Consider the following 13030-nt stretch of genomic DNA (forward strand, 5'->3'; position numbering starts at 1 on the left):
TTTTTGTTTTTCGAGACAGGGTTTTTCTGTGTAGCCCTGGCTGTCCCAGAACTCACTTTGTAGACCAGGCTGGCCTTGAACTCAGAAATCTGCCTGCCTTTGCCTCCTGAGTGCTGGGATCAAAGGCGTGCGCCACCACGCCTGGTGAATAACAAGCTTTTAACTGAAAACAGGTTCTTTTTTTTTTTCCCCTCTATCAAGGCTGACGCTGCACACGTGGCTACTTTGAACATTGATAGAGAGGTATTACGTCAGGCAACAATCTGTCTTGTCATTTACTTAGCAGCATTTATATAGAAAGAGAAGACCAGCATCACAGGTGCTGGGTGGCGCTGGGGGGTCAGAAGCAATTCTGTGTTTAGGGTTTGGAATTCTCAGGCTGAGGGAGTCCGTAGCTCAGATAATAAATCTCTACTGACACTGAGAGGTTACATCAATACAGCTTAGCCCTTGAGCAATGTGACAATCGGAAACACAGCTGAGCATACTATGGGTACAGTTTTTAATTATAAAAAGAAGTAGTGACTAGATAAAAAAACAAAAAAACAAAACACAGTTTAAGAAGAAAAAATGGGGGCTAGACAAAGGGCTCAGCAGTTATGAGCTTCTACTGTGCTTGCAGAGGTCCTGAGTTGTGTTCCCTGGATGTGTGCTGGCAGCTCACAAATGCCTGGCTCCAGCTCCAGGGTTATCTGAGGCATTTTGGCCTATGTGCATCATTAGAGAGTTTGCTCTAGCTCTCTCTCACGCTCTCTCTATCTCTCTCTCCATCTCTCAGAGTCTGGCTGTCTACCTTAGATTATCCTCCAAACTGAGCTCTTCCTGCCTCAGCCTCCAAAGTGCTGGGATTACTGTTGTGCCAACTGGCTACAGTTTGAACCTAGGCTATCCTGTAGAGGTCCATGTTTTAAAGGGATGGTCCCCACGCTCGGCCCTATTGGGAGGTGGTGGGGCACTGAGGGGACTGTTCTAGGGAGGGCCTAGAGGACCTCAGTCCATTCCTTTTCAGTTTCCAACTCAAGGTAAATGGTTCTGCTCTGCTGCACGCTTCCACCATGACGGCTCCCTTGCTGCAGGCTCAGAAAGCCACAGGGTGATCAACCACAGCAGAAAGCATCTCAGGCAGCTAGGAAACCGACTGACACAGCATCTGAGTTCGGCTCCGCACCACATGCTGCTGTGCTTACAATTTCCCTCTTCTGCACTGGGGCACTGGTTCAGTGGAGCGTACTTGCTGTCCAAGAATGAAAATCTAAGCTTGGCACAGCAGCACATGCCTGTAACCCCAGCACCAGCAGGAAGAGGCTGGAGGATCCTCAGGGTTGGTTGGCAGCATGTTCCAGGTTCAGTGAAAGAGTCTATTTCAAAAATCAGGTAAAGAGTGACAGAGGAGGACATCCCAGGACAACCTCGGCCTCCACACGTGGGGTGCACATACACACAAAACGACTTCCCTCTTCAAGACAACGGGCTTCTGCAGGAGCCCATCTGCTTCTCCCCTTCATAGTTTCCTCTGTTAGTCCATCTTCTATTAAAGAATAATTCCTATAAACTTCTATATGTGAGAACAGTCTTACTTATTTATACTGCAGCTAAGTGATCTAAACAAGTCTTACAGTTTGAGATATTGGTGCTTTTCATATAGCTGTAGACCTGACACTACCCAAAGGGAGCCCAGACTCATACGTCCAGTGACTTGGCATCTCTAGTAAGGACCAAACAATTTCAAAATAAAATTCTCGACTTGCAAAATTCATCCACCTCTTCAATATGTATGTCAGCAGTCAGCATCGATTCTCTCCCAGTCTTTTGTGTGCTAAGATCACCACCAGCCAACTGGGTGCTGAAGTCAAGGCACTTGGAATCCCATTTGACTCTTTCCTTTCTTCTCTTCCATATCCAAATTGCATGCAGTTAACCAACCAATTAAAGTAGTCTCTGGTCTTTTCTCAAAGTCCTCAAAAGTCTTCTTTAGAGTCAAAACCATTAATAGTTTTAAAATTATCATCATCTTATATTTAATTGTACCTTTGTTTTAAACCAAAATTTTTTGTTTATACTAGGGCAGTGGTCTCAAGCCCTTGGTGGGGGTGTCTAACAACCCTTTGCAGGGGTCACATATCAGATATCCATATTAAAATTCATTAACTAGCAAAAGCAGCAACAAAATTATTTCTATAGCGGAGGATTCCCATGACATAAGGAACTGTATTAAAGGGTCACAGCGTTAGGAGGTTGAGAACCACTGTGCTAGGGTTGATGAATGGTTTTGCAGCTGAGGTATTTTGCAGCAGCTGGAAGTGCGGGTGAGTCTCTCACCTATGGATATTCCACTGGAAAGTGTAGAGCTCTCAGCCTGGCCTCGCGACGGTGCGTGCGGCTCCATGACACTATCATCCAGCAGGTGCCGTGGCCCTGCGTTTGGGAACGTTGCGCTCTTAAACTCTGCTGTGTTCATCTTATGAATGAAACTAGAAACAAAGAGAAACTTTCTTTATAACTTCCTATGTTTCTAGTTCAGGAGATAAAAGACAATCAACCTGTTTGCAGAGTTTGTTTTGGAACAGAACCATGCCCACTGAGAATGCGTCCCTCCTTGAGGAATCATTAGTGCAAACCTATTGATGCTAAGCAAGATTTGCCTGCCTTTCTTTTCTTTTCTCTTTTTTTTTCTTTTCTTTTTCCTTTCCTTTCTTTCTTTCCTTTCTCTTTCTTTCCTCTTCTCCTCTCTCTCTCCCCCCTTTCTCCCTCCCTCCCTCTTTCTTTCCTTTTGTATTTAGAAATATAAACAGTAGATTTTTAGGGCTTAATTTATTATTTGTATTTGTTATGACACATAACAGTTCTTGATAACAAGGTTACAGTTTTAACAAGAAACGTTCAGTGTATTACTATGGCTCTCTAAACTCCTAATTTATCTTCCTCAAATATAGGCATTTCAAGAATACTCAATTCCAAATCCAGGTATAAGAAAAAATAAATCTCTTTAGGCAAACAAGGTAGTTTTTTACTGAATCTGAAGACGGATGTTATTAACAAAAGCAATCACACAGCACCTAATTTCTACTTAAGTAAACAGAATGTAGAAGCATGTTTTAATAACAAAGAAATAAAACAATCCATCTACAAACAACTTAGAACACTTGCTGACTTGTAACCCAGGCTGTGGCACTTCCTGTGTCCGTGTGGAATGAGGTTCCGAGGGGAAGGTGGCGTCTGTGGCAGTAAGGCTCCCTCGGCAGCCGCGGCGGCAGCAGCAGCAGCACTACTCTTCCTCCCTCCCTGGGGTGAGGCGCCTATGTCAGGACCTAACAGTTCAAGGGGAGAAGACAGAGGGAAATTGTCACAAGCTTTCTAAGGATGATCCTTAAAAACAAAAACAAAACCTTTGATATAAAACTGTGCTCTAAATTTTAGATCCTGTTAGTTTTATTTGATTGACTTGAAGAAAATACTTATTTTCCAAATTCTAAAATAAATCAACTATACAAAAATTTTTCTCTCTCTTATGTACAGTAAACAAAGGCAGTATAAATAATTCCCTACTTTATATATGAGAAAAAGAGATAGGCGTGCACTCTTAATTCAAAAACAAAATCTAGACTAAATACCTAGGTCTTCTGAGTCCTAGATTTAGTAGTTTCAATTTGATACCCTACTTTTTTATATATATATAACTTTGAATTTACTTAAAGAAATGTATAGGCTAGGTCAAGTGCTCAAGTTAGAAATTATCTACATTGCCCAACACTGGATTTTATTTATGTGAGTAAAAATCACCTCACAGCATATGACTTTCAAAATACCTCCTTAATAAAAAGCTGCTGGGCACACAGCCTCAGTCTCAGCACTCAAGAGGCAGAGGCAGGTGGATTTCTGGGAGTTCCAGGCCAGCCAGGGCTACACAGTGAGTGGCAGCATGTCCAAAAATGCTGGCCATGGAAGTGTGCACCTAAAACCCACAATGGGGAGGCTGAGGCAGGAGGACATCGAGTTAGAGGTCAGCACAAACCACACAGTAAGAGTCTGTCTTGTGGGGCTGGAGCGATGGTTCAGTGAGTGGTTAAGAGCACTGGCTGCTCTTCCAGAGGTCCTAAGTTCAACTCCCAGCACCCACATGGTGGCTCCCAACCATCTGTAATGGGATCCGATGCCCTCTTCTGGTGAGTACTCACATATATAAAATCAACCATTAAAAAAGAAACAAACCAGCAAAGGAATGAGAGGTGCGTGTGAGAAGCACAGAGTCACCTGCGCCTGCTCAGTTCCGAGTGTGCTTCATTCAGACACCGTCACGTAGCTTAGCCCCACCCGACCAACCTGGTCTTCGAGGACTTTTAGGCTATGTACTAAGAGGGAGGCTTAGTTTGAAGGTTTATATTGATATATTTGAGAAGGTGCTTTTTTGTAGCAGTGAAAGTCATGCAAATTCTTCACTTATTCTACAGTGTAGTTCTCTCATCTGAGATCAGGTTACCTGGTCTACTGTTTGGGAGATAATGAGCCCCACTTTGGGAACACCCTTACCAAGCAACCGTGCACAAACCACCAGCCCCGGACTCACCTGCTAGGTCCTCCCTGGAGGCAGCCGAGCGTGGAGTACTTGCTCCTGGTTCTATCTTTAAGGAGAGCCTAAATTTCAAAAGAGCAAAACTTAAGAAACCAAGTACTGGCAAAATATTAATGTCATATTTCCTTACGAAAACCTCAATAGGTAGCTGGAGAGACGGCTCAGTGGTTGGCAGTGTAGATGGATGTGTGCCCTGCACACCCATTCTGTTGGGCACTGCACCCTCTCAGGATGGAAGAGAACAGGAGCTGGCTGGCTACACCCCAGGGCTACCTATGGCACTTAACTGCAGTATGAAAGCACTGCTATTCAAGTATCAATAGTATCAAACTTCCATCTCATAAGAGTGATGCCAAGTCACAAAGAAGAAAAAAGACTGTTCTGTGTTAAAACCAAATGAAGAACTTTTTCTACCTGGCTGAAAGACACAGATGTTGTCTGGAACACTTATGCTGGCCATAATAAATGAAGTTGCCTGAACAGAGGATGAATATCATTTCCATTAGTTAAGTGTCTATTTTCTTTTTATCCACCAAAAACCCCACATTAAGTGGCTGCAGAGATGGCTCAGTGGTTAAAAGGACTGGCTGATTTCCAGAGGACCCAGGCTAGATTCCCAGCACTCACACGGAGATGCACAACCATCTAAGGAATCCTCTGACCCCGGGTTACCAGGCATGCGTCATGTGCCACACTGAGTTCTTTGAGAAAAAGTACACTATCTATTCGCTTTTTAATCTAAGCAACAAGCACAGTAACTGGCAGAAGCTTTACTCAGCACCTGCTAAGCCTGCTCTGATTCTGACCACCAAGGAGAACAAAATCCGTATGTCGCACCAGCCTGCCTAGAAATATGAAGTGTTGTCAGGTGTCATTTTGGAAATATCTGAAGTCTAGCTAAGTCTATGTCCTTCAGGAAAATGAGAATGGTTTTAAGTCAGGCATGGTGGTGTTGCCTTTGATCCCAGAATTCAGACGGCAAAGGCAGGTGGACCTCTGAGTTCAAGGTCAGCCTGGTTTACACAGTGAGTTCCATGACAGCTAGAGCTACGTAGAGGGACCCTGTCTCAAAATCAAAACAATTAGCTTTAATTAAAGCAAAACAAAACTCTTATCACAATCTTGCTATAGTCAGTAAAAGTTTACCACTCTCTGTAATTGTGTAGGTTTCACTTGAGTCTAGTCTGTTACATGACGCTTTAACTCTTCGTAAACCAGTAAGTTTCTTTGGCCAGAAGAGAGATATTAATAAATACTTGTATCTTGAGTTTTCAAGGCATCAAGAGAATCGATCTTATTTCCCTAGACAAAATGTATTTATGAAATATAAATTCTATACCAGTAACTAGAGGCACAAGAATAACCGGTGAATAGTAATACCCCGAACATCAAACTCAGGACAGTTATAACACAGGGGAGGAGCTCTCTGAACCTTCAACCTTCAAAGGCTAACCTGACTTCATAGTATGTTCAAGTGAGTCACTGACACAAAATGTTTAAGTGTTAATAATAGGATATGGGGAAGAAAATGGTAATAAAGGTTTCAAACAAAAATTTTAGGTGCGTTAAAAATATTTTAAGAGTTCACATATCTAATGTCAGAAAAAAAAAGCAAATTATAACTTTCCAGAAGAAAAATATACAGATGAAGAAAGCAAAGAAAAAAATAATCAACAAATGAAACCAAAAGAAAACCAAGAGGCAGCACCGCAGCTGTGCAATGTGCACTGAAGTTGCACTGATGTGCACTGATGTGGTTGCCAGCCACGGATCCTTACAAAGGACAGCTATAAGAGTCCCATTACATAAGAAAAAGGAAAAAACAAAACAAAACAAAAAACCAAAACCCCCCAAAAAAAACCCAAACCCCCAATTTTGAATGCCTGTTCTCTACAGCTTAAAAACGTTAAACTGTGTTTAAAGTCTAGTTATTTTTTGAGGGAGGGTAACTCGTGTGGCTGATTCTGCCCTCTCACCCGTGTGGGTCCTGGAATCAGTCGCAGACTGTCAGCTTGTCCTCAAGTGCCTGTCTACCTGCTGAACGCTTGCTGGCTCAAGAGCTTCACTATTTTTAATTAAAAAACAACAACAACATCATTAACAACAACCCAGCTGAAGCTGGTACTGGTTCAGTTGTATCAGTGAGTAAAAGAAACACAGGTAATTACTGCGACCCACTGGCTAGGCACTAGAGTAGACTCCATACTTAGATGAAAGGATTAAGGCTCAAAGTAGAGAACTAGATAAAGTATCCAAATTTGAAGATGGACCTACTTGTAATTATCGTCTTCCACAAACTTTTGTAGTTCTTCTATATACTGAACAGAGTTCAGGTATTTTTGGACATGAGGCAATATGGGAATATCTAGGCAAAAGATGATAAATGATTATTAAAGTAAAGTACATAGTAGCTGAAAACGTAAGAGAGAAATATAACTGAAGGTAGCTAAGGCCATGTGGTACCAAAACGGAAATTAACTCTAAAAACCATTCTTTTAACTCACCATATTCACAGGACTGCTGCAAATCAGAAATTATTCGAAGAATGTTGTTCATCAGATTTGATCTTTGCTCATTTTCTAGAATGCTGCCGGTGGATGGGTACGCGGAGTCAATGTAGGTCAAGTCAGACAAATAGATGCCTGCAACAGAAACCAGGCACATGACTTGCAGTTTGGATGACTTCAAGTAAATAAAGGTAAGAAAACTCAACCTGTGTATGTTTTCCAGTATGTTATATTTAGAGTGTATTATTAACATAACATGATCTCTTGGGGTTGAGATCTCTAGAGTTGGGGTCAAACCATACAAACCCAAGGTCCTTGTCAGGTTTCCCCATGTTGTTTTCAAGTAAAGTCTTGGGCTGCAATTAAAAGTCCTTATCAGTGGGCAAAGTGGCCAAAGAGAAGGTTATTTAATATCTGAAACTCAGTATTTACATGTAGTCAGGCATAACCCACTTTCCTGAGTCTACAGACAAGGCCTTCTGTGGGGAAGTTAATGTTTTCCCTAAGTTTGACATCTCTTCCCAAATACCACACATGAACACTATTCATAACACAAAGCCAGTTTGCTTTCAACCAGAAGCTTCTCTTTAAATGTGGCAGTTATGAGGTAACTTAAGTGTCAATCCATCCATTGAGAATCAGGTAACGACTCCATCAGCTTTTCTCTATTACACCCCACCCCACCCCACCCCACCCCAGAAGGAGAAGAAAAGGCAACACTACTGAAATAACATTTTTTTGAGATTTCTATAACCAAATATATAACCAATGTGAAACATTAGCAAATAGCTTTATAAATTTAGCCTACATTTCCAATGCTGACATTTGATAAATGCAAAGTTGTTTTTCTCTTTGAAGTGATGTTTCAAAGTTTTTTTTATGTGAAGCTATATGAACAATGATCAGTGTTTATGAATAGGCTGCATTCTGTCTAGCCCTCAACTAAAACGCACGGTTGTAAGATCAAACTGAAGATGAAATACATTTTACAGTACCTCCCAGTGGTATCGCTGGGTTTATATAGTCGTTGTTTTGGTAGTAGGAGTGAGGAAATACTGAAAAGGCCCTGGCTCTGCTGAAGGAAGCATCTCCTTTCTAAATTCTCAAAATTATTAGAAACATGAAAAAAACAAACAAACAGCCCCCTACCCCCCAGACATCTGCAAGGATGCCAATGCCTGAAATAAATGATTCACCTCACCATAACCACAGCACCTGGAATAGAGGTTCACTCTGCCATCCCAACCTAAATCAGAGGGATTTTCAGGCCACTGGGAGGAACTTTCTTCGGTATGGTTTTCCCTTTCTGTTACTGTCTTGAATTAGCTTGTGAAGGCTCAGGTAGTCACAGGATGCTCCCACTGAAAGGTTCAGGACTGGTGGTCACAGCTAGTGCAGCTTTTACCAACTTTCACATCATTACTTCTGTCACTTACTGACACTAAAGGACTGGACGGTCCCAAGTTAAAACACCTACTGAATAAACCAGCCCAACGTACGTACACAAAACCTCTCTGCCTTTCTACACTGTCAGCTGTGTTTCACAATCTTATTCAAGACCAGTAATTTATCGTCTCATGAAAGAAACAGAATCTAAGGCACGGCCATTTATAGTATTGTGTCAAATGTACCAGGAACTAGAAATAGCAGTCAAACCTAGGTACTGAATGCATCTCTGCATGTTGCTGACATTCTCTCTGGGCAAGAACAAGCCTGCACTGCCCAGCATTCTCACCAAAGGCCATGCCAGAGAACTACCAACTTGACAATGTATACTCAGAATGCTAGAGATGCGTTTCTTTCTTAGGTCCTTGAGACTAGAAATGTGTATTTCCCTACTCAGAGATTTAAAAAAAACAAAACAAAACAAGAGAGACTGGCCAAAAAAACTTCAGCATTCTTGGAATTACCATAGCACCTGCAAAACAAGGGCCAATCACATCAGTGCCTAAAGGCGCCCTAGCCTTTCCACTTTCTGTTAGGTTCATGAAACACATTTCCCAGTGCCATCACTAATAAAGCAGGGTCCACGCACAGTCTTCTGCATCTTCTGTAACAGGATGACTGACAGCCTACCTTTTATACACAGTTAATCCCACAGAATCCTGGACTCTAATCCTCACCTAATACTGCATTTGGTACATTGACTTGTATGTATGTGGTTTGTGCTGCTAATTTTAAGTCCATGACTCAGTATCTGTGCAATTTAAAATGGTAATAATGGCTTTGAAAAACAAGCAACTTCGGAATGCTAAAAATATTTTATATACAAAATTAAAGAACCATGTTTACTGGTATTAGCCATAAAAAGGTAAAATTTGTAAAGAACAGAGTGTTTATTTTTAAGTGCACATTACCTACATCATGAGTCTTTTTTTTTTTTTTAAATCAGTGTAAGACAGGTCATTTGCTAAGGTGTATATCTGAAAGAGACCTGCAATAGAAGGCAGAAATTTCCATTTAATCCAGGCTTGATCCAAAATAGACAGAAGATCATTACCAAAGTAGCAGATTTGAGTCTGTTTCTTTTTTCTCTCATTTGAGATGGGATCTAAGTAGCTCTAGCTGGTCTAGAACCTGATGTATAGACTAGGCTATCCTCAAACTCATCTGCCTCCATAATACTAAGGTTAGGGATATGCCACCCTCGCTGGCTTGAGTCTGTTTCTTTATCCAAAACTCTGTGGTAACAGCATGTCACATCTAAGAAATTACTGGAGAATTTGTGAAAAACTCTTGAGAAGATATAAACTGTCCTCCATAGTCAAGCTGTTCCCAGTGGGTTAAGAGCCCTGCTCTATCTGGATTGGGTTTCAAAAGTTGTTCCTTTCACTGCATGCAAAATACATATATCCCCAGATTATGTACTCTTTGTTACGGTCCAAGCAGCAGGAGCACTGAAGACAGGAACGCTGAGTGACAGGAACGCTGAGTGACAGGAACGCACGCACGCCAACTCCCAAAGCACACGTCGGCAACAACCATGGCTGGTCATTACAGGGCACTGGGGTTTACCTCACTGTGGGCAACTCCAACATTCATGTTGGCTCTGCCGCCAGCTCCCGGTGGCCTTCAAGACACAGGACCAGCCGGCTGGCAGCAGTTGTACATTACCATGCTAGGGCACCACCGGTGGTGCCCTCTACAGCTTCTGAAAGGCTGAGTCATGACATCATGAGTCTTTCGATGTTACTTTATCAATTTGCTAAACCTGAGTAAGCCATTCTCAATTCTTTCTCGCTCTTAATTATATGCAATGGTACAGAGGTTCAGGGCCTAGAGCTCACGGTTCTGACTTGTATTGGACTGTGATGTGCACTTTTACATACAGATCCACAAAGGGTTGAAAACAGTGTTGAACTACAATATAATCAAGATGTATTCTGAGGTGTATTTACCATTAAATGCAGATGTCTTAAAATTAGCAAAACAAAGTACCTACATCAAGGTACTAAAAACTCTTTTTAGCCAAGGTCACAATTCTGGACCTCCTCATTATAACACTTTATCAGCTGGTCTTCACCACTACCTAGTCACTCGGCTGACAGTGACGGAGCCTCCGCATGCTAGGCAAGCAGGACAGGCAAGCAGGACGGCTGAGCTACGTCTCCTCCCTCCCTCTTTGCTCCACTGTTCCTCCTTTCCACTTTCCTAGCTTCTCGTCCTTGGGGGCTCCTTTCACTGTTCTCCATGGCTGCCATTACACCTCACTCTACAGCGCACTCTCTGTAGTTCCTTAGTTCTGCTTTTCAGGATTTTCCACAGAACTCATCTCCATGTTTAATTTTCCATGAAACAAGCCAAATCAAGTGTTATGTGGTCCTAAAATCTGTCACTCCAATTTTTGAAAAATGATGGTTAGTAACAGAAATTGTTCAAGTAAGAAAGCTAAATAACTCTCAAACTTAAAGCTCAGAGGAACCATCTCCCATCTCCCAATCCGACTAGTAGTAGTGAATGAAAACACCACTCAGTAACTGTGGGACACAAACCAGAGCTTAGAAGCTACTATCTTATCTGTCCCCGTGAAAATCTGAAAAGGGTCCAGGAAAACTCCAATCACTTGCTTTCCCTAAAAAAAAAAAAAAAAAACAGAACCCAGAATAGATGGCAACAAACAGTACAGCCTCATAGACCCTCATGGCTGTTGACATAGTAACCACCAATAACCATCAGCATTTTCCTGTTAAGATTCTAGTTGGCTTATTTATTATTTAAAGTTTACAGCCCCTTATATATTTAAATATGACAGAGGCGTTCTAAGAAATACTTCTACAAAAGTGGTAACAACCTCGTCCAGTAAGTAAAGGATACAGGTCCTACAAGACAACTGGAAGGAGTTAAGGCAGTGAGGGGGGTGAAAGCACACAGCGTGTGTAGCATGAGAAGCCCCAAGGCCTCATTCAGCAACTAGGATGCCAAGAAAGCGATGCTTTTGAGTGAGAGTTAAAAACTCAGGTTCTACTTATCATTGAGCATTAAGCCAAGCTATTGAAGATGTTGAAATTCGGGTTTCCTTAGCTATTGAATTACTAAATATTTGTTTCATGAAAAAAATAGTTATTCAAGACTTACTCTTTTGCTCTTTTGGAACCTATTTTTATAGTAGAAAAGGCTGGGCCAGAGGACATGATGATTCATCTTCAGTTCACAGTCAATGGGGAGTCAACGATCCTTTGGGTTTTCTTTTTTTCTTTTAATTCAGGGTTGTGTTTGTTTTTAAATGATACCAATCAACTAACAACAACAACAACAACAACCACCACCTTATTTTGACAATTGACACTGAATTGACTAGTTTTAACTCATCTTGACACAAGCTAGAGGAGGAAGCCTCAACTGAAAATGCCTCCATGAGATCCAGCTGAGGGCAAGCCTGGAGGAAATTTTCTTAGTGATTGATGTGAAAGGGCCCAGTCACCCCTGAGCTGGTGGTCCTATGGCTGGGTGCTATAAAGCAGGCTGAGCAAGCCAGTAAGTAGCACTCCTCCATGGCCTCTGCCTTAGCTCCTGCCTCCAGGTTCCTCCCCTGTTTGAGTTCCTATCCTGACTTCCTTTGGTGATGAACAGTGATGTAGAAGTGTAAGCCAAATCAACCTTTTCCTAAGTTGTCTTTGGTCATGGTGTTTCTTCACAGCAACAGCAACCCTAGCTAGGACAGGAGGCATAATTTTATAGGCAAGTATATTACCTATCACAGAACTTAAGATCAGAAAAAGCATCAATTATGTATTACAGAATTTAAGATTTTTCTTTCACCAGATTTACCAGTTTCCCTTGTTTTAGGTGACTACATATAAAAACAAGGGGTGTGTGTGTGTGTGTGAGTCAGGTTCTCACTAGCCCTGGCTGGTCTGCAGTGTGTGCATGTGTGTGCGTGTGTGTGTGTTTCTTCAGTCAGATTCTCACTTATTAGCCCTGGCTGGCCTGGAGCTCACTGTGTATTCCAGGCTGGCCTCAAGTTCATAGGGATTCAACTGCCTTCCGAGTGCTGAGATTAAAGGTCAAGCTAATAAAAGCAATTTTCTCTTAAACATTACACAATTACTTACAATTTTAAGCGTCCCGGAGGCTGTCAGAATAGCACTGTTAGGTGGCTGCTTCTGGGGAAAGTCTAGCTCCTTACAGCCTGCAGCTACTTCTAAAGTGGATTTCTTTTCTTTTCTTTTCTTTTCTTTTCTTTTCTTTTCTTTTCTTTTCTTTTCTTCCTTTCTCTCTCTCTCTCTCTCTCTCTCTCTCTCTCTTCCAACTCAAAAGCTCTGTGGCAGGCAGACTAAAATGTTTATTTTATAATTGCCTGCTGAACTATGATAGCCTGTTTCCAGATGGTGCCCTTCCTTCAACCTGCACACAATCTCTCCTTGTTAGAGCTATTCAGCCTCCTGCTGATCCAGCTCCCCCAGCCCCACCTCGGCAGCGAGAGGAAATCCTAAGGAGGAGGTTCCTACCCCCT

At 41.9% G+C, this 13030-nt stretch overlaps 1 protein-coding gene across 23 annotated transcripts in view; it reads right to left on the reverse strand.

The window, feature by feature from the left end:
* Ralgps2 (Ral GEF with PH domain and SH3 binding motif 2) overlaps positions 1-13030 on the reverse strand; it is a 135685-nt gene that overhangs the window by 21655 nt on the left and 101000 nt on the right. For all 23 annotated transcript variants that reach the window (XR_003947313.1, XR_373625.3, XM_030243663.1 and 20 more), the window contains 5 exons: positions 7075-7212; positions 6845-6935; positions 4565-4632; positions 3152-3308; positions 2320-2471 (listed from right to left, as the gene is read on the reverse strand). Coding sequence is in view for 21 of the 23 variants with exons in the window: in XM_030243663.1 (XP_030099523.1) it covers positions 2320-2471; positions 3152-3308; positions 4565-4632; positions 6845-6935; positions 7075-7212 (606 nt within the window). In the remaining 2 variants the exon portion in view is untranslated. The remainder of the gene's footprint in view (positions 1-2319; positions 2472-3151; positions 3309-4564; positions 4633-6844; positions 6936-7074; positions 7213-13030) is intronic.

This window comes from Mus musculus, chromosome 1 (assembly GCF_000001635.26).
Source record: "Mus musculus strain C57BL/6J chromosome 1, GRCm38.p6 C57BL/6J".
Classification (NCBI taxonomy): Eukaryota; Metazoa; Chordata; class Mammalia; order Rodentia; family Muridae; genus Mus; species Mus musculus.